Source organism: Neolamprologus brichardi, chromosome 22 (assembly GCF_056152115.1).
Source record: "Neolamprologus brichardi isolate AB-2024 chromosome 22, ASM5615211v1, whole genome shotgun sequence".
In the NCBI taxonomy this organism is placed as follows: Eukaryota; Metazoa; Chordata; class Actinopteri; order Cichliformes; family Cichlidae; genus Neolamprologus; species Neolamprologus brichardi.
In genome coordinates, this window is record NC_142124.1 from 33,120,827 (window position 1) to 33,142,796 (window position 21,970).

Below are 21,970 nucleotides of genomic sequence, written 5' to 3' on the forward strand. Positions count from 1 at the left end.
ATCTGCAAGTGGAAATTACACAAAGTGTGCCGCGAGCTTTCAGAAGAGTGAGATGAATTATCAGAAAGGTCATCGAGGAGCTGAGACCCTGAGGAGAGCTACAGGAAGACCTGAAGTCAGCAGAAAAAAATGGTTTTTAAGAAAACAAGTAATGCTCACTGTTTAAAGTTTGCTGAACAACATTTAGAAACAACCTGTGAAATACTGGGAGGATATAGTCTTATGAGACCAAAACTGAACTCTTTGGATGCCGTAATGCACACGTTTGAAAGGCGCTGCGTATCACCCCAAAAACACTACCAGCAGTGAAGCCTGGAGGCGGAGCATCAGGATGTGTTGAGCTGCCTGATAGAACTGAAGGATGAATGGAAACAATTACAGAGACAAAATAAAAATTGCTGCCATCTATCAGGATGATGAAGATGAAGCCGACGTCTCAAACTCAGCTGGTTTCACAGAAGGAAAATAAAGCATGGCCCAGCCAATCAGCTGACCCGAAAGACCCAACAGTCATCACCAACAAAGGCTTTTATATAATGTATTAAATACATTTCAGTGGCCATGTTCAATATGTTTTCACTGTTTCTCATTATTACACATAATTTATGGACGTCGATGGTTTGATTGGATGGTTGTTCCTGACATCTGGTCTGAACTTTACGTCACAGCACCTTTAGAAACATTGGTGATGTGTTCAGTACTTATTTTACCCACAGAGTGAGAGAGTGTGTGTGTGTGTGTGTGTGTGTGTGTGTGTGTGTGTGTGTGTGTGTGTGTGTGTGTACACATGTGTTGCATAGATTTTATTTCCTACAAGTTTAATTGTAATGAGTGAGACGTGTGACCAGACCTGCGTGTTAATTCTTCCCAGTTCACCTTCATCTTTTCAAAGGACACAGAAGACTCAGTAAAACTAGAAATAAGTTTATGTCAACTGTTACAAAAAGGAAGTACAAACAAAACCAACATCACCATTTATAAAAAAAGAAAAAAGAAGAAAAATCAGGGACACGAGGGGACCAGTGACTGTCGTACGAACTCCTGCTGGTCTTTCAGAGTCAGGCTGAAGGGTCGATAAATTCGCCATGTTCACTGTGGAAGAGAACAGAGCGAGGTCGTGTTTGTCAGAACGAACAGCGATGAACATTTTAGCCATATGATGATGATGATGAGGAAGACTCAGCTCTTTAACATAAATACAACAGAGCATTCATCCTGCAATGCTGTGGATGTTGGTGATGCTCGAACCTTCGTTACTCCTGTGTCTCCATGCTCTCATCCTCGCCGTCCCCTCCTTCCTCCAGAGCTTCATCTTCCTCCTCCTTCCTCTCCGGAGGTTTCTCGTAGGCTTTCTCTGAGGGAGTCACGATCACGCCGTCCCATGTCGACATCTCTGTTGCTAGGTCTGCAGAAACACAATATTATGTTATTTTACAGCAGGGCTGTTCGATATAACGATATATATCGGATGACGATATAAAAACGTCTGTCGTTTCATTTTACGCTATCGTTTGTTTCGTGGTGTCGCAAAATAAACTGTTTACAGCTATTTTTTTTTTCATCGTTTTGATGTCACTGTAGTTATTCATATATTAAAGTTCTCTCTTTCTCTTATATTTAATATAACCACACTACAGACGGACAAGCGCCTGTTTTTATGCGTTGTCGTTAGCAACAAAGACGGTAACAGCATCGCGTGTCCGCTTGTTTATGTTCCACATAAAAGCTCAAGATCCTGTTGAGACAGTTCAAAATAAACTGAATCATGTGAAAGAGCAGAGTATTTACGGATCAGAAGTAAAAAAAGACGCCAGGTGCTAAAAAATAAACCTCAGACTCAAACATTAGAACAGGCTTTTCCCCGCAGCACGCCGTGTAATAAATACTCAAAGAAAACTGCGCCGTTACAACTTATGACTAGAAATGTATCGTTTCATGCATCGGTTAAAACACTCGACTCCAGCTACATGACGCCCAGCTGGAAACACTTCACGTAAGTCGAGCTGCCCGAGATTCACAGAATTTACAGAAAATGTTACATTTTTGTGATTTATATTGTTATCGGACGATAGATGTTTTATATCGGGATATGAGATTTTGGTCATATCGCACAGCCCTATTTTACAGCAGGTACAATTGATCAATCACAGCTCAGCATGAGATGCTGCTGTTCAGCCCGAGTAGATCCTGAGTGATTTTCAGAAAACTTGATCTCTGACCCTGACCTTACGGTTGAGGTCGCTTAAGTTCAAACATACCAAGAGTTTTAGTGGATGTTCCTACGGTGGATATTTTAAAGTCCTAGACTGCCTTGTCCTCGAGTCATCACATAGTTGTCCACAGCACCCAGCCTTCCCAGTACCTGATCAGCCTTTCACAGTGTAGATGTGTAAGAAAAACAAACTACACTCTTTGAGTCCCGTGTCAGTGACTGGACCCAGTCACGAGGGTAAAAAATGCTCATTCTAAACTGGGATTGTCCCAGAAGACTTCTTTTTAGTCCGGCTCCTTCACCTTTCATGCTGAAATGCACACTTATTAAAATAAACCTGCGCTCGTTTTAAATTGGATTCAATAAACTAGCAGGCACACCGCTCACCGTTTCATTGTGTTACAGTCTGTCAGGCTCTGCAGCAAACACGCGTTTCATCGCAGGACCTGCAAAGCTCAACAGTGGCTTTGCAGGAAAGATTCAGTTCTGGTTAGATTACATACATTTATCATGGACGTGGATATTGTTGTTCTTCTTCCAGACAAGAGCCATTTATGAGCAACTGCAAAGTCCAACATCAATTCAAACAATAGTAAATAAGATGTCACCGCTTTGTCAAACTGTACCTGACAGGAAATAATCCAGAAACCACCGAGGCTCCGATTTTGAGAACATTACAGTTTAAAGTTAAAGCTTAAAGTTCAACTTTGTCAATATCTGTTTAATCCAATAAGATATTCTAGTTTGTATAAAGTTCAGTCACTAAAACCTAAATGTTACCACAGAGCCAGGTATCAGACTGATTAAAAAGGGGCAAGCTGACAATTACATGCAGGTGTGAAATGTATAGTTTTCAGGGTTTTTATCGGTTTTCAGCGTTATTTTGTTATTGTTTTTATCGTTAACTGTTTTCCTGGGTCTTTTCACGTGTGTTATGAATAAATTTTGTTTTTTTCGGTACCGGTACTAGTTTTATTTTGTTGTATTTATCCGCGACACCTTAAAGGCCGGTCCGTGAAAATATTGTCGGGCATAAACCGGTCCGTGGTTGGAGACCGCTGCTGTAGAGACAGCTCTGCAATTTAAACTGAGAAATCAGGTGTTTGTTCATTTAGCCCATAAACTACAGACTAATGTTAAGGTACAGAGAATAATGATGTCATCTTACAGCTGGCATCTCCCTCCAGACCGAGGATCTTCCTGTAGCCTCCATGAGACAGCACCCTCACCAGAGTCTGAGCGGTGAAACACACCATGTCCTGCACAAACACACCTGCAGTTACATCCTCGCTCAGAGCTTCAGTGCTGAATCTTCTTGTGTTAAGTGCGACATAAACATGTTTCCAGTTCCACAGACAGAGTTAAGCTGGGCACAAATAAACGCTGACCTGCAGGAATAAAAAGCACTGAGCAGATCTACCTGCTGTTCCAGAGTCATGACTGTGTGCACTCTGAAGTTTCCACTTTCACAGGGGTCAGTGATGCCCACAGAGCCAGGCAGAAAGAGACCAGCAGCCAGCATCTGCAGGCAGCGCCTTCAACAACAACACAAACATTTCTTCCACAGCAACAACAAACCAGAGTGCAATCTGAGCAGAGCGACGACTGACCTGTAGGCCACGTTCAGAGACAGAGGCTGCCTGGAGGGGTTGTTCATCACTGCAGAGTGGCCCTAGAGAGGGATACACACTGCTTTATGAAACAAACCAGCGTTTAATGTCCTTCCAATAAATAAGGACGTGGATTATTTACTCGTTGAGGACATCATTTATGAACTTACCAGCAGATCGAGGATCCAGGGCGTCAGGGGTTCGAACCCAGGGAAGCGCAGCCTCAAGTCTTTCAGCAGGCGGATCAATACTTTGACTCTAAAGATTAGACATGTGACACAAACCAAGCTCCAGTGAGCTTATTTATGTTGTTACTGTGAAAGCAGACCAAGTAAAACACGACTTTTCCTCACGTTGACTGAGAGGCGTTCTCCTCAAACCAGCGAGCGTGACGGATGGCAGCGAGGGCGCTCTGCAGCACCTTGATGTCCACTGAGGAGACAAGAAACAAAAGATTCATTTTTTAAAACAACCACAGAGCTGCACGCGCTGCGTTTGTACCACGGCCGGCCTGTGCACATTCGTGTCTCCAGACCAGGGAAAAAGTCTCACAGTGCAGCTCCGGGTCCAGTTTGCGCAGGTTAGGAGGGACAGTGGTGATGAGGATCTTCACTGTAGCATCAGCTGAACTGATCTCGAAGCCGGTCTCGTTGGTCAACATGGACAGCACTGAGAGGAGGAGTCAAACACTGTGTCAGGCACGTTTTACAGCTGCACGGCTGATAAGCCAACAAGTCAAATGACTGTAAATCAAATGTTTTTATCCTGAAAAAGAAACATTTACTAAATCAATCAAATTTGAATGAAAACTCTGAAGTTTGTCTGTTTACCTTCAGTAGGATCTTGTGTGCGAAGCGTCTCCACTACTTTGTTACCGAGGGCGGCCACAGCCTCCACTGGAAAGAACAACGACCCTCAGAGCGCGACACGAAGGGCACAAGAACAACAGCAAACAGAGCTAACAGGGTTTATATGAAACAGCGACCGATACAAAGGTTTCAGAAGCCCCCCCTTTCAGGTCGTCTCTATGAGCACCATCCCACTGATGGATGGCTCAGAAACATCTGCTCAAACATCTGGTTACAGCCCAAACTACATGTGGCTCCAAAACCAAGATTGAAACCTGATGCATTTGAAACCCTGCTGGGGGATCTGGGCTTTCCACCAATTCCTCTTAGAACTGAAGAAGCTATACAGTTTTCCAGCAACCATTAACAAAAGACCAACAGTTAGCCATTTTAGAGTATTACCAAATGGTTTTGCGGGAAACAATAAAAAGTATCTCTTAAGAATCTTGCTTACAGCAGCACTAAAGTGTATCACTATTAAATGGCTGAATCTTGACCCACCTTCATATAATATGTGGATTGATAAAGTAAGAGAAATTTACCAGATGGAGGAAATCACATCTGCTCTGCGGATTCAGAGAGAATTGTTTACTGAGCGTTGGCGACCCAAACATGCTTTACTGTTTCAATAATTTAGCATAGGTCTGTTTCGTTTTGTTCATTTATGGCTAGATTTGTCACATGTTATTTACTATTACATAAAGTTTTTGTTTTGTTTTCTTCTTGTTTTTGTCTGTTTGTTTGTTTGCTTTCCAGTTTTGTTTTGTGCTTCCTAATTGCAGTTCTTATTTTAAACTACATTTCTGCATTGTGGTTCCTGTAACTGTCCTACTTGTGAACATTGACAATGTTGTAAATTATAATTTAAAAAAAAAAAAAAAAAAAAAAAAGAGAACTGAAGAAGCTTCAAAGATGAAACGTCTTCAAGAAACCTAAACAAGTCCAGATGCTTTTCTTTCCGAGCTGATGTGTGCCTGAGCAGCAGCTTCTCTTTGGACAGTAACTGTGCCATAAATGACTCACATGTAGGGAGAATCTTGAGGATCACAACCAGGTCAGCAACATTATGTCCGGTCGTCATGGTGCCCTTCTTGTAGGAACCCACCTGACGCACCTCTTCAATTTGCTGCAAGTCGACACATACAAGATTACTGACACGAAAGCCATTATTATTATTAATTAGCTTATAATATAAATATGAAACCTGTCCAATGGAAATGAAGCTGTGTAGTGCACAGAGCACTGTTACTGCATTCAGTGTTGTTCCTAAACAGTGTTGATGTTTCAGCTCTGAGCTGACACACACACCAGCCACACCAGCAGCGCGTGGACGTCACCGAAGCCGTTACGGCTCATTCGCTCATGTTCGACTCACCACTTCAAAGTTTCCAGGTGCAACGATCAGGTTGTCGATCACGTTGTTGATCTTTGTGACCAGGGACAGGATGGAAGACTGACGGACAACGAACAAGGTTTGTGTAAGTGAACTTGAACAGCGGGTCAGTTGCACGGCTACTGGGCGAGTGCGGGCTCAGACTGACCTGCTCTGCAGGGGTGGGGCTCAGGTCCTGGTTCCTTTTCAGCAGACACTCACTGAACGCCGTCTCATCAGGTGCAGGCTTCACTCTGGGGAAGGCCATCTCACACTTGTGACAAACAACAGTCTGCTTGAGTACTTGCCTTTAGAACCACTCTATACTATTAGTATACACTGACTGCTGGCTGACGTGTCTGATTCCCACCACCGCACATACTTACCACATAAAAATCGAAGGGAATGTGTGGGACAAATGGCCGGTACCTAAACAAAAATAACGTTTAGTTCAACAGCATTGCAGCTCCAGGGTCTGTATGTCAGTGGCTACACAGCAGTGTTAGCGGTTTTCATTCCAGTTGGCAGAGTTAAAGCACAACATTCAACATTTCATAGTTCTGTTGAGAACAGGAACAGAAAAATGAAGCGTAGTGATTTCAGCATTTACATTCTGACACATTGGTCTGTTTCTGTGTAGTGCAATAAGCAGAGGGACAGCAGCACAGTGCAGCGTGTGTGTGTTGATGGTGCTGTTGCTGCAGAGGACTCACCCCTGGACCAGTCCCCCGCGGGCCCCGAAGCGGCCGCCTCGGCCTCTGCCGCGGTCTCCTCTGGACACAAACACAACACAGCTGACGTTAGCGCGTGCACAACGCACGTTTGGCGACTGAGCCGACATGTAACGATGTTGTGATGTAATGACGTAACGTAGAGAGACTAATGCAGCACATCAGCGCTGCTTCACTGAGCCAAAGCACATTTGTTTCATTGAGCGTCCCAGCAGGGTAGCTATTAGCCACCGATGCTAACATATGTGCACTACTGTAGCCTTCCCTACACCGAGAGATCCTGCTACACACTCCTCGGACTTTTGAATTCATTGAAAGAAAAAAAAGGAAGGCAGCGAGCTTTCAGACAATACACGCCACTGGCTTTAAATGACACGGCACTAACTGGCTGTATCAGGCACTCAGAGCTAGCTTGTAGCACAGGTACGAGGTAAGGACTCAAAGACTTGATAGTACTCGACTTAAAACACATTGGCCAACGAGCTGCACTCGGATACCTCATTGCGTACGACGTTTTGATTATTGTACGTGGAAAATCTCAGAGAATTGTTGAACGTCCCTCTGTGGACCGGCTCCTCGGTGCTGCCTGTTATTTGTCGGCTTCTTCTGTTAAATGGGCGGCACACTAAGCTCAATACTGCCCCCACAGGACATCTTTAGAATCACACTGCGGCTGGGATTCTAACAATGAAGACCACAGGTGTCGAACTCCAGGCCTCGAGGGCCGGTGTCCTGCAGGTTTTAGATGTGACCTTGATGCAACACAGCTGATTTAAATGGCTAAATTACCTCCTCAACATGTCTTAAAGTTCTCCAGAGGCCTGGGAATGAACTAATCTTTTGATTCAGGTGTGTTGACCCAGGGTGAGATCTAAAACCTGCAGGACACCGGCCCTCAAGGCCTGGAGTTCGACACCCCTGATGTAGACCCAATATTATGTAAATCCAAGCATAACTGCCAAATTAAGTTTAAACTTCATGACCTCACTTTGGCCCTAAAACTGTCAAAAAGGACTCACAAAAACTGATTGGTGTTTAGGAGAAGTTTGACTCCTTATGAAGGAGCGTCCGAGGTTCGCTTTGTTTGCTTTGTGATCTGTTGTCTTGCTGTTCTGTGTAATGTCATGTACTGTTTTGCTGTTCATATGACTCTGTTTAAACTGTTTCCAGAATTCTAATCTTTTCTGGAGGATCTTTTTGATTTTAATGGGATCTAAAAAGCAGGATCTGCACATCATTGGCTGGATAAGGTTTTCATGTTGGCTTCAAGATTTGCAACCCAACAAGTGCACCATCACCTACACCACTGCTGGGGAATCTTATGCTTTCCTCCAGCGCACAGCAGAATAAAACCACCAGTTCATTGACTGGATGAGGTCCCAGCCCAACAGTATGTGGAAGGCAAGAAAGTCTGGATCCTCCAAGGACAGTCCTCTCAAATGCATGTCAAAGAAACTGGACCCACATTACTTGGGACCGCTTTTCATTGAAGAAATCAAAATACTAACCCCGCATTCTCTGACACACTGGAGTATGAATGTGTGTGAATGTTATATAAACAGCACTTTTGTATCCATATAGAAAAATGTACACGTATGAGTTGGTGTGAATGAGGCAAATTAAAAGCACTTTGATAGCTCAGAGTTGAAAGTGCTAAATAATAACCAGTCCATTTACCATTTGATGTTCCTCAGTGAGCTGTGCAGTAACTGAAGATGTTCAAATATTCATCCTTTTAGCCTTTGAAAATCTGTTGTGACTTAGTCATATGATTTTTTTTTATTAATAATTTATGTCTTTCTGTAATTTATGCAGAAATTGCTCGTGCTTGCAGCTTTCTAAAGTGACATATCAAATATTACTTTCATATGTAAAGTTATTAAAGGTGAGATGGAGTATGAATTACAAACTCTGTGTAAGCAGCAATCTAATCAAAATGAAGCTAACGCCTGTGAGACTTCATCCGAGGTGCAAATATTACAGTTGATGCTATCGTGTCAAAATAACTCAACACAGAAAAATGCCTAAATGTGTTTTGTATTTTATAGCATCTCACCACTTTGAAAATATGCTGCAGTAGACAATAAACACCAGAAAACCCATGAATGGATATCACCTGATGCTGCTCAAGTGAAACGTCTCTGCTCTGAGGCATTGTGGGAAATGGAGTTATTCAGTTAGTGCGATTTAATTGTGCTGGATTTAAGATTTGGAAGCGAGACAGCAAAGGTAAGACAGAATTCATGCTAATGTTTTCTAAGCATGACGAGTGGCGGAGCCAGGAAGGTGTGAGTGAGGGGCCAGGATGGAGCTACAGACGTTTCAAATAAAATCCACGGCTATTTCAGCACCGAAACCACAGACCTGTACAATGTTTGAATGCAGGTAGTGGTGGAGGAGATAAAATAATATTTGGTATAGCAAACTTTTTTTTCTATATTTGTGTGGATAAAGTAACAAAGAAGCTTACGCTGTACTAATGTGGCCCCGTTCACAGATTATTCTGTGTAATACTGCTAAATTATTACTGAATTATTACTGAAGCGCTGAGTTAAATGTCACTTTTTAATTAATTTCTTAATGATATTTCACATATTAATGCAATAAATTTAATGTTGGCCATATTATTGTTACATTATGTCACAAGAGTATGATGGACACTAGTCTCATAAACTACACGAGCTCATTTGAACTTTATTCACTGTCTAGCTTGTTTTTTACCATAAGCAACATTCAGCTCTCCACACAAACTTTCAATTCAATTCAATTCAATGTTATTTATATAGCGCCAAATCACAACAAAAGTCGCCTCAAGGCGCTTCATAGATACAGAGAAAACCCCAACAATCATATGACCCCCTATGAGCAGCACTTTGGCGACAGTGGGAAGGAAAAACTCCCTTTTAACAGGAAGAAACCTCCAGCAGAACCAGGTCAGGGAGGGGCGGGGCCATCTGCTGTGATTGGTTGGGGTGAGAGAAGGAAGACAGGATAAAGACATGCTATGGAAGAGAGACAGAGGTTAATAACAGATATGATTCAATACAGAGAGGTCTGTTAACACATAGTGAGTGAGAAAGGTGACTGGAAAGGAAAAACCCAGTGCATCATGGGAACCCCCGGCAGCCTACGTCTATTGCAGCATAACTAAGGGAGGATTCAGGGTCACCTGGTCCAGCCCTAACTATATGCTTTAGCAAAAAGGAAAGTTTGAAGCCTAATCTTAAAAGTAGAGATAAACACACAAACATGAACTTAATTCCACACAATCACACAAAGATAAAACAAAGCTTGACTTTATTTAGCAGAATCGTGGCCTTGTGTGTGCATGCTACGGAAGATTTACAATGATCTCAAAATTACATAGAAAAAAAAGACAAGGCTGTGGTTAATATTGCATTAATAACCAACCTGCAGACTCGACAGAACAACCCAACATTTCAACATTTCAGGCTAATCTTTAGTGACAGGTGAGAGTGATTTATCTGTGCAGCAGTCATTTTATTTTCAGTGAGATTAAAACTTTCATACATTCATTTACAGTTAATTCTATATTATAGTGTTTTGAACAAAGAGTGAGAAGAGGACTAAGAAGCCACACATGAAAGCAGCGTCAGGTAGATTTGATCTGCTAAGCTAACTGTGGAGATACACGTATCTGTTCTGTGGATTTAACGAGTTCAACTGCTTTTAGGAAAACCTCATCTTATTCCCTAATTTGCCAAAAACAATAAACAATGATGAGACCTTTATATTTTCAGAGATATTTCTCTCTTTGAGTTCTCATTGGAGAACATTTCAGTGCACAAGTAAGTCAGAGGCTTACAGGCCAGCAGCTGATGAGAGAAACCCTGAGTTAGCAGGATGAGAGTGCTGGGGCGACAGCAGGGGGCTAAAGCTGCTTTTATAATATTGACCAATTCTGTTCTTTATATTTCACAACTTTATTAATTTACTAAGTCATTAAAGTTTTGATATTGACAGAAGTATAAATGGCATATATGGAGCAGTGATGTGTAAATGATGAATGAATCACTTGTTAATACCTTAATAAGGCTTAATAGTGTGACATTATTATAAAGTGCTACCACGTCAACATTCGTAATAAAACTGTTCAGGGACAGCAGCACTAACACCGATGCTGTGATCACAACATGCCAGAAACTTGTTAAACATTCACATTTATTTTCCAACATAACAAACAGGATACGGCGTCCCTGCTGACACTCGCCTCTTGTGACTGACACGACGCCACAGCTCTGTGCGCTGAGCTCAGGGTTCTGCGGTTTCTATTGGCTCCACCTGGGGCTCAGTGGGTGGGGTGGAGATGTCCTCTACCTGCTCTGAATCAGGTTCTGTCACAACTACGGCAACCTGCTGACACGGAGAGAGCAGTGCGGTGTCAGTGTGTGTATCAGCATACTGTAGGTAATAAATAAGAAGGTCAAAGGGCACGAGGTGAATCAAATCTGGTGTGACGATCATAAATCAGATTCTTATTCCAGATCAGTAAAGGCACCGACAGCAGGCTGTTAACAAATCACACTTTTCTACTCTGAGCACTCAAAGTGTGTTTCATGCATGTGCATTTATCAGTATATATATGCACATGTTCATGCAGCACCTTTAACCTGTGCACAGATTACACTCACACACGATTACAGGTGCCACCTTGTGTTACACGCAGGTGTTGTGTTACCTGAGTTGGCTCAGCAGCAGCTCGAGCAGACGGAACGGCCTGAGCAGTCTCCACAGCTGGGACAGGTGGGGGGCGAGTTTGTGGATAGACGGGTCCCTCACCGGGAGTCTGTGCGACACATAGATATGACATGTTGCTCTTTGAACAGGCCAACTTTAAACAGCTCTGTGGAATCTGATGTTTCATCCTGTTACTAAAGTCAACCAGATGTTACCACAAAGATTTCTCTGTGGTTTCACCTGCTGCAGCACACACACACATCTCTGTTGTGACTAGGGATGGGTATCGTTTAGGTTTTATCCGATACCAGTACCAAACTGGTACTTTTGAAACGGTGCCGGTGCTTAAACGGTGCTTAAAGAATGGAGAACACAAACTTTGTCCAAAAACCTCTCATGTTCAGCTGTTTTTTTGTAAAAAGATAACAATGTTAGCCTTTTCTGCAGCTATGGGGCATATATGGTATCACTCTTGGCTGGAAGCAGCTTAAACAATGGAAAAAACACAAACTTTGTCCAAAAACCTCTCATGTTTAACTGTTTTCCACTTTTTCTTTGGTCATTTTAGCCTTTTTGAACAGGGTGAAGGGAGTATCTGCCATCAAACAAGAAGACAGCCGCATGTAACTATGATGGTGTTTGCTAGTTCACCTTACATGCATTAATGTAATAACGTGGTTAGCCTACTCAACGTAAATTACACACGAACAACATTAAGCTACTCACGCAGAGAAGAACGGCTGCTGCTGCATCATCATCCTCATCATTTCTGCTACACTGGCAGGGCTAGGGGCCAGGACTCTCCTCTTCGGGTTTTTGGGGGATGTTGCTAACTCCGGGTCGATAACAGGCACCACACCCGCAGTAGATGTGCTCGGTGTGAGGTCTCGCAGCAAGCTATCAAATACGGCGCATTTCTCGGCTTTAAAAAAACGCTATGCGTCGCCAGGTGTTTCATCAGATTTGAGGTGTTACCTCCTTTGACAGTATCACAGTATCAGCTTAAAGCACTTGTTGCAGCTGCTGAGTTTGCATCTTTTGCTGTGAAGTACAGCCAGACTTTGACCGCTTCGCCTTGGGCATTTTTAATCTGTAGCTCTGCTCTAAAAGAACGTACGTACCTGGACCCGCCTACTATCCTCGGAAACGTAAAATGATTGGCTAGAATCTAAAGTGTATCACAGCTCAGGAAGAAAAAGCACCAAAATGTGCGCTGCTTTTCGGTCTGGTTACTACCGTTTATGTCAGAACCGGATACCGGTACCCATCCCTAGTTGTGATGCTGTGGCATACATGAGTCTTCATTTCATCAGAGTCAAACCACAACAATGACATGATGCTAAATTTATTCACAGATTTAAGGTTTAAGTTTTCGAACTAAAGGCAGATGCTCTAACATGAATGCATATTTATCAGCTCTGTAACTTTTTAGTGCATTCTTGTTCAGTTAGGTTTTAATGCAGGGGCGGGGACCTCCAGGCCTCGGGGGCCGGTGTCCTGCAGGTTTAGATCTCCCCCTGGGTCAAAACACCTGAATCAAATGATGAGTTCACTAGCAGGCCTCTGGAGAACTTCAGGACATGTTGAGGAGGTCATTTAGCCGTTTAAACCAGCTGTGATGGATCGAGGACACATCTGAACCCTTGAAGCCTGCAGGTCCCCACTCCTGCTTTCAGGTATCAAGGCTTACCTGGCTGCCACCAGCAGCTAGGACGCTGAGTCCAAACAGCATGGCAGTGATGCAGATGAGCAGCTCAAGCACCAGGAATATAACCAGTGTTCCCAGAATACCATCAATCAACAGCTGGAGAAACATGAGAGAGACGAGAACATATATGATCAGAAAACCATGTTTGTTTCAGTGACAGTGATCGTTCTCACAAAAACAACAAATCTTTTGTCTGACCCAAATATACGTCTATCTTCTACATGCACAACTTCTAAAATATTCGTTATAACAACAGTCTGTCACTTACTTTACACTTTTGCTCGATCAGCCCGGTGCATTTCCTGAAACAATGTTGCTGCAGTGGACAGTAAACACAAAGAAACATAGTCTCCTTTTTAAAAATGTGCAGGTCAACTATGAATTTATGTGATTCTATTAAAGGAAAACTACATTTATACCCTGCTGACAGCTCTGTGCATCACATGCATCATCCATGTACGTGGCCGTGTGACACTTTTACGTGGTCAAAAATCTACCGTGTAAAAAAGTTGCACTTCCTGTTTTCTACAACACATTCAAAACATTGGAAGCACATTCACAGACGATATCTTTTACCTTACAGGCCACTGTTGATATTTAACAGAGGTGCAGTATCAGCTTTAAGATCCACAGCATAGAAACAGGGCGGGGCTTAAAGGGAAGATCAGATGTAGAGGCTGCGATCACCTGATAGTCACTAAGCAGATGTTTCGTGAGCTGTGTAAGTTAGTAGAAAAGGTCGAATTCAGTGAGTGAATCTAATCAGTATCAACCTTAAATATAAATTGATGCTACTGTCGTGCACATTGGTGTAAACGTCACCACAATCCTGCAAACTGAGCAGTTTATCCTGCAGCAAACTTGTGGTGCAAAGTTTGTGTAGCACAAAATGAGCACATTTCATTTTGTTTTGCAAAATCATAACCCCAGCAGCACATCATGATCTGATGCAAGAACCTTAAAATGAATCAGGACAGTAAGTGTCAAATGTCACTTTCTGATTGGTCCTTCAGTTTCCTGTTAATCTCTCCTGACGTCTTTCACCATCTGTCAACATCAACAACGTTTTCTTTCTATGCCCAGGATATAAACAACTGTACGTTTGGTTAGCAGACATACTGCAACAAACTAACTCCACTGTGTGTTTGATGATGACCCCCCACTTAAAAACAAACAGCATTGTTTACGCCTGCTGCTGATAGATTAATCTACACTATAAAGTGCAGATCACGACTATATCTGTGCTGTGGCTGTGAGCAGATATAAAGTGGCTGTAGCTCAGGAGGAAGCGCAGGTCAAGGTCGGTGGTTCAGTCCCGGCTCCTCCTAGTCTGGATGCCAATCTTGGGCAAGATGTTAGCCCCACGTTGCTCTCCGATGCATCATCAGAGTATGAATAGTAGATACAAAGATACAAAGCATAGAAACAGTGATTGTTGCGTTGTACGCTCTGAATAAAGCGCTGTATAAGAAGCAGTTCACTTACAGTGAACACGTGACAGGATGTGTTGATGGTGGAAGCGAGCGAATGTCTTTATGTTATTATCACTGAGCTGTCACCAAATACTACGTCCTCTGACAGTGATATATATTAATGTGCCTAATTGGTCATCAAGTGAAGGTCCCAGAACAACATTCTGGATCATTCCGGCACCTTAACCCCTAAAAAACTTTTTGTTGGCAGCTGGCCTTATTTCACATGCATTTATTGAGGTTTTGCACTAACCACGTGACATTAACTCATGTGCCATTTTGGATGACAATCATGGTGACGACGTAGGACCAAATTTGGCGAGTGGATGCTAGAGATCGATGGCAGTCGCCAAATAGTTGCTAATAGTATGATGAAAGATTCTAAATTGTTTGAACCCTTTCACCACCGTGCTCACTACAGTTACAGCTGTTCAAACGCTGTTTCCCTGTGTTTGTGTCAGTGTTGATGGTGTACTTGCACATTAACCACTACATTGGACACTGATGTGTCGCTCCACACGCTGCCACCCGCTGCTCGTTTAATGTGACTATAGATGTGTGACGTGTTTCATTGTAATCGTTGTTATTTAACCCTGTCATGCATGAATTATGACAACCTCAGTCAGGATGTTTCTGAAGTATTCTTATTCATCTTTTCATGTCTAAAGATGAATAAGAATACTTCAGAAAAGGATTAAAGTTAATCAAATTAATCAAATTACCATCAGCCAATCACGCTCTGTCACTAGCTTAAATCTACTGTAGCCTACTTGACAGCTGAATCTAGTTCAAGTGAAGTTTGAATTTTTGACCATTTCTACTGAAGCACATTTGTGAGGTCTGGCCTGGCTTGCAGTCTCTGCTCTTGCACCACTGCATCGCATGCTCTGCGTTGCTTTGGCATTACAGTGCATGTCTGTGCAGGTTTTCAGTCCAGGTCAGGGTTGTCTTAGCTTGGAAAAAGAAGGCTCACTGTTGTGTTTTGTTCGACCACCAGTGGGAGTATCTTGAAATTTTGGGAGCCCCCCCCCCACAGCACTATGACGCCCCAGTCATCCAGGCCCACAGACTGGTCAGTGACCCCCTGGCCACCACCGGATATCCCAACAAAAGCAGTTGCTCAGCAGGCTGTTCTCAATCAACGCTCAAGACGTCACATGAAAACCTCCACAGTTAAAATGACAGAAAGAGGAAGTGCCAGGACGACGGCTGCTGAGACGACTGTAAACGTACTCACTGTGTCTCTTTTCCAGCTGGACTTTCTTTGATAAATATCTTTACAGCATGTCCTGCAAACATTGTTTCAGTCTTGCACCAGGCAAGACAAATTTATCTCAAAGACAGCACAAAGGTTAAATCCCAGCATCTTAGCCCCAAACCTTTGCTGGTGTTTCTATTTGACAAACTGCATCTTAATGATATTATGTTAGACATCCTGCAGATGCTGCTGCTAACCAAAGTGTAACACTGCTGCAGAGCCAGAGAGTGTCACACATCGTCATCAAAGACAGAACACTCAGTAAATGAATGTTTATGTGTTGCTAGCTTCTCTCTGTTGTTATTTAAAGACAATACCACAGCGTGTAGCTCCAGTTTGCGGCAGTGTTCACAGTGGTACGAGTCCTGGCGGTAGGGGAGGTGCTTGGACATCAGACCCAGGGCAGCGGTGGCGAACGCAGCACTGATGAGATGAAGCACCAGGACACATTTCACCTGCAAGCAACAATCGTATTATTCATACACAAACCAAGCACAACCTGTAAGTTTTACTGCTATGTCAAGTTGAGTCACTTCTGAATGTGACTGTCCAAACGGGAAGTACACTCCACCTTTAAAGTGTCCTCAACAACACTGATAACATGTTCATGCACGTTTTCATGAGCCCTGATTTCAGTGTGACGTGAGGAGTTTTATCCAGATGCCGTCGCTTATTCTCCTCCGTTCGTCTTTTTGCGACCTCTGCTTAGATGAAAACACTCATCTTACAATCCTTCATGTCTTGAAGATGCAGTTAAAACGTTCCTACATAGCAGGTGAACACTTTGTTCTCTTCTCTTCCACAAAGTTAAAGTAGAGAAAAGTCAACTTTCAGTCAACAGTTCGATTATTCTCAAAAATGACCTCCCTTTCCCTCCACCATGTACAGCTGTTTTGGCAAAACGTGAGGAGTTTACATGAAAAAAGCACAACAGTGATGAAAAAAATTGATATTTTATTACAATTAACTACGAATAATTTTTCTTACAATTGAACAAAGAAAAAACTTTTCCTTCATGACATATTTAACGCTACATATTTACTCTTTATGTCTGAGAAACCTTCACACTTTTGCTTTCCATCCTCTGGTTCCATCCTCGCAGTTTCCATTTGTATTTCTCTCGTTCTTAGAAATATGAAATTAATATAAGAAATCATTTTTGGATATGTTTTTTTAATCAGTTTAAAAAGGGAAATTGTTAATTAAACTAAAAACAGGAGTTTTGCAAGAAAACCTGATGAGATGGAATTTTTAAATTATTTTTCCTGGTTTCAATCTACATGAAACAGTCAGAAAATCCTCCAGTTCTTTGGTTGTAGACCTGTGTTATTGTAATTCTTAAACACCCGACATAAAACCTGGATTAAAGCTGGAAGTCTGCACTGCTAGTGAGCTGGTTGAAATGATTATTTTCATTATGGATGCATCTTGTCCTCGTCCACAGAAACAGAACCTTTTGTTCTGCTGGTTCACAAACAAACCCAAGAGAAGTGTCTGTCCATGATGTCTTTAGCTGCTTGTGAGTCTGCGTCTGTGTCTCTGTCTGTCGTGTGCTTCCTGTTTTATTTTGTAGGTCTGTGTCCCATGTCAGTGCGTTCAGCTTTGTGCTCTCCCTGTCTCGTCAGTGTAATCAGCGTCAGCCGTGTCTCCCAGCTGTTTCCTCTTCGCTCCGTTCACCTCTTGTATTTAGTGTCTGGCTGTGTCCCAATTCAGGGTCTGCAGCCTTAAAGGCCGCATTTTAAGGCCGATTACGTCACAGCGACGCGACGAAGGCTGTCCCAATTCGAAGGCTGCTGGAAATGCGGCCCTCAAATGCGTCCTTCATTTCCCTGAATTTAAAGGATGTGGCGGTGTAGACTTCGTGGCCCAACATATCCCAGAATGCATAGCGCGGCGGTGGGTGTGGATAATTTTGCCGAAAAAAAATGGCGATGAGGGGCGCCTGAAGAGTAAACTCTAAGTAAGTACTGAATATTATGTCACTTATTTATGTGCAAATGTATAATAACAAAGAACATTAAAACATTCCTGTTGGCCACATGTCAGCAAAGTCATGTGACATTAGTGACGTTTGTACTAACTTGGTTTTAAAGCCTTTACTTTAAAATATACGTCGTTCAATAGCTGAGCTTAATCAGAGAATGATCAAAGCTCATGTAGAAACAAACAAACAAATGAACAAAAGATTTTCTCCTTCATTTCTGTCAAACAAAGCTGTATGAAACGTTTCCAGCTGTTAGTATCATGGTTGCTAGGCAACCTGGGCAGCGCGACGGAGGCTAGACCGTCCCATTTCACAAGCCTCTCATTTCCGGCCTTAGAGGTCTTTAAGTACGCGGCCCTTGAGGATCGTTGAGGCTGCAGACCCTGAATTGGGATACAGCCTGTGTCTGTGTCTTCCTCTGTGTCGCGTCGTTAACGTCTTCCACCCTCAAGTTAACTGTGTGTTAACTTGAGCCTGTCTGCTTAGTTTATTTCTGTATTCTTAGTTTAGTTAAGTTTATGTTCCTTTTCTGCCCAGCAACAAAGCTGCGTGTTTTGAGTTTACATCTGCCTCCAAGTCCTGCATTTTGGGTCCTTCCTCCCTGCACACAGCCGAAACGTGACAGTTTGTTTGTAAAGTACTACATATCTAAAGATTCTTCAGCTTGATATCATAAGTTCCCCTAAAACTAACCAAGAGATCCTAAATCAGCACAAAATACACCGATTAGAAATAGATTTTAGGATAATAAATCAAGTAGAAATTTAAAAAGCAGATCATTTTTAGGACAACTAAATTATCACAAAACAAGACCAGACTGCACAGGGTGCAGCGACTGAAGAAAAGAATTTATGCAATGCAAATATAGTTACATACAAGCAACCCCGAACAGCTGTTTTTGCTGACTTTGGATGCAGAAATGCATTTTCATGCACGGCACAGACTCACCCAGAAAAGAGTCGGTCTCCTCCCACTGTGGACCAGCACTGACCCAGACACAGTCACCTGGTGCATTACAGTGAAGTCAGCTGATGAGTATAACATGAAAAGATGACCTGAGCAAATCTAAAAGTAGCTGCTGGAGCTTTCGCCACACTGACCTGTATGACAACGATGAGGAAGAGCGCCACATCTCCGGTAAAGTGGACTTCGTGAACCTGGAGCACAGACGCGCTCAGACAAAGGATCAAAATCCCGATAACAATCTGGATGGCCTGAGAAGAGCCAGAAAAAGTCATCAGCACATCATGCAACACATTTAACTTCTTAATGAGGAAAAATGCGCTGAATATGTCCCCAAATATTGCTTTGAAAATACCCAAGTGTTATATATAAACAGACATCTGTTACTATGCACACGTCACAGACTTTGAATGGTTTTCTTTACCCCTAGAGTCTTGGGCTCCATCTTAAAGAGGGACTGTCGCTGTCCCTCAGACAGCGTCCCTGCTGGAGGCAGCGAATTCTTTTCTTCATGAGCCATCCTGCTGCTGACGGGGAAACAACAGCTTTCAATATACAGAACAGAACAGCAGGTAGAAAAGACTGAGTCAAAGTAAAGAGACGCAAAAGAAAGATTGATCATATTTAAACAGCAGGACTGTGTCCATTCAGCACGTGGTGCTACTTTTTAAACTGCTGCTACAGCTGCAGGTGCAGCATGTCCCGTGTTGGGATCCAGCTGCAGGTGCAGCATGTCCCGTGTTGGGATCCAGCTGCAGGTGCACGCTGTCCCGTGTTGGGATCCAGCTGCAGGTGCAGCATGTCCCGTGTTGGGATCCAGCTGCAGGTGCACGCTGTCCCGTGTTGGGATCCAGCTGCAGGTGCACGCTGCCCCGTGTTGGGATCCAGCTGCAGGTGGACGCTGCCCCGTGTTGGGATCCAGCTGCAGGTGCACGCTGTCCCGTGTTGGGATCCAGCTGCAGGTGCACGCTGTCCCGTGTTGGGATCCAGCTGCAGGTGCACGCTGTCCCGTGTTGGGATCCAGCTGCAGGTGCACGCTGCCTCGTGTTGGGATCCAGCTGCAGGTGCACGCTGCCCCGTGTTGGGATCCAGCTGCAGGTGCACGCTGTCCCGTGTTGGGATCCAGCTGCAGGTGCACGCTGTCCCGTGTTGGGATCCAGCTGCAGGTGGACGCTGTCCCGTGTTGGGATCCAGCTGCAGGTGCACGCCGTCCCGTGTTGGGATCCAGCTGCAGGTGCACGCTGTCCCGTGTTGGCATCCAGCTGCAGGTGCACGCCGTCCCGTGTTGGCATCCAGCTGCAGGTGCACGCCGTCCCGTGTTGGGATCAGTGCACTTGGACGGGCTGCTGCACTGACATGTTCTCGCCTCTGTCACTGTGGACTCCATGTTCTTTTTGTTTGCCTTGTATCCTGACCTCATGTCTGCTAGTTGGAGGTGTTGTGCATCCACCTACTGGCTGCTCAGGGACTGTAAACACAATCAGGTCCTGCAAAGTACTGCAAAACTGAAACTCTCCGATTACTGTATTAGTAAATTTAGGGTACATCAAGTCTTTGCTGTTTCCACTATAAGACCAGTGAACCTGTCCTCTGTATAAAACTAAAATGTCTCCAGACTGTCTCTGTCAAGGTCACAGGCTCGACTTTTAGCAGCAATAACACTGATGGATCAGCAAAGGAGCGACGCAGCTACTGGCGGACTGCAAATCTGCGATTATCGCAACGATTCATGTGCTGACTCATTTTCCAGATCGAGCCTTTAAATTATTGACTGCGCAGCGAAAAGCACACGGAGACACTGATGCTGATGTTTCTGCAGTTAAAAATAAAGCAGAGCTGCGCTGCACCGCTGCACCACAACATGAGAATAACATCACACTGCAGAGTTTTTTGGACATTCCCACACATCACAGTATTTAACTCACACTGATGTACATATATCTATATATTTATAAAGACGAAGAAAGAAAAAAAAGGGAAGAACAAACAAACAAAATGAGAAAAATAAAAAACCCGCAGTTTCCATAACCAAACACCGATGGCTGCAGTGATCTTACCTGAGCTGTGTCGCGTTTTTCCAGAATATACTGAGCAGCTTTAGGAGAGCGCCAAGCCTGCCGTGAGTGCGGATGCTCTGCAGACTGCAGCGGGGTGTATTCAGGCGTATTCTTCCCCTGCAGGAGACTGATGCTGTGTCATGCGTTTCACATGCACGCACCGTGTCCGGTTACTGCACCTTTAATCTGAACACCAGCGAACCTTCAAGAACCGTCTTTCCGTTCTTGACGTCTACGCTCGGTCGTAAAAACACATTTGAAGTTGTGCTGAAGAGTTAAAGACTTAATGTCGCCATCTACGAGATTTTGCCAGAGTAGCGTCAGTGGCAGGTGTAAGATATTAACGTTAGCAATAAAAGTAAGAGTAGATATGAGCGGTTATTATTTTGTTTCGGATGTTATTACTGAAGCAAGAACCGGAAAGAACACACAGCTCATCTGAGATTTACCAAAAAACATCCCTAACAATTGATGGGATTTCCGGCTCTTTTTAGAGAACATATTCTTTTGGCTCGACTCACTAAAAAGAGCCGGCTCTTTCGGCTCCCAATCGGCACTTCAGGTTGTTTTGTTGCTTTAATTAATTTATTATCAACAACAATATAAAATAGGATTCAGTGCATGAATAAACTTCCTGAAAACTTTATCATCCACAACTGAAAATGGTGGGAAATTAAGTGCAGTCATTTTTGCCAGTTCTTCATCACTTGAGTTCTGTCTTGCTGGGTCACAGACTTCTGCAAAAACTGTCTCATAGAGCTCTGGGTTGTTTAGGTGCTTGTGGTGTGTACTGCATGATGCTGTAGGTGAAGCAGCAGCAGTTGCAGTAGACACACTCGCACCTTCATTAATATCACACTCAACTGACTGTGTTTTATTTGATGGGTGGACAGTTCTCAGGTTGCTGTGCAGGCTGTTTGTGGAGCCGGCTCTGTATGATATCCTTTTCTTGCAGACTCTACACTCTGCCTTTGTATTGTTAATATAATTGAAATGGTTAAAGATTTTACTTCTTTTCTTGGTGTCACTTATTTTCTGTCGATGCTGTCCCTTGTTG

The 21,970-nt window shown here is 43.4% G+C and overlaps 2 protein-coding genes across 4 annotated transcripts; both read right to left on the reverse strand.

The window, feature by feature from the left end:
- Positions 1 to 987: 987 nt before the first annotated feature.
- ilf2 (interleukin enhancer binding factor 2) lies at positions 988 to 7,393 on the reverse strand. Its single transcript, XM_087835252.1, has 15 exons — positions 7,271 to 7,393; positions 6,756 to 6,815; positions 6,429 to 6,471; positions 6,212 to 6,316; positions 6,046 to 6,123; positions 5,694 to 5,796; positions 4,653 to 4,718; positions 4,375 to 4,491; positions 4,176 to 4,254; positions 3,993 to 4,080; positions 3,823 to 3,884; positions 3,633 to 3,747; positions 3,381 to 3,471; positions 1,249 to 1,405; positions 988 to 1,092 (listed from the first exon to the last, which is right to left on the reverse strand). The coding sequence occupies exons 1-14, from the start codon at positions 7,273 to 7,275 to the stop codon at positions 1,254 to 1,256; spliced, it is 1,164 nt and encodes a 387-aa protein (XP_087691378.1). The 5' UTR covers positions 7,276 to 7,393; the 3' UTR covers positions 988 to 1,092; positions 1,249 to 1,253.
- Positions 7,394 to 10,069: 2,676 nt separating this feature from the next.
- On the reverse strand, positions 10,070 to 21,350 carry LOC102785339 (uncharacterized). 3 transcript variants are annotated; one of them, XM_087834967.1, is made up of 9 exons: positions 20,914 to 21,350; positions 19,281 to 19,380; positions 18,994 to 19,107; positions 18,842 to 18,898; positions 16,227 to 16,364; positions 13,448 to 13,495; positions 13,162 to 13,275; positions 11,473 to 11,580; positions 10,070 to 11,147 (listed from the first exon to the last, which is right to left on the reverse strand). In XM_087834967.1, the coding sequence occupies exons 2-9, from the start codon at positions 19,374 to 19,376 to the stop codon at positions 11,046 to 11,048; spliced, it is 777 nt and encodes a 258-aa protein (XP_087691093.1). In that variant the 5' UTR covers positions 19,377 to 19,380; positions 20,914 to 21,350; the 3' UTR covers positions 10,070 to 11,045. The 3 variants fall into 3 exon arrangements, with proteins under 3 accessions (XP_087691093.1, XP_035769092.2, XP_087691094.1); XM_035913199.2 differs by having other exon boundaries at positions 19,281 to 19,383; XM_087834968.1 differs by lacking the exon at positions 13,448 to 13,495 and having other exon boundaries at positions 19,281 to 19,383.
- Positions 21,351 to 21,970: the final 620 nt, after the last annotated feature.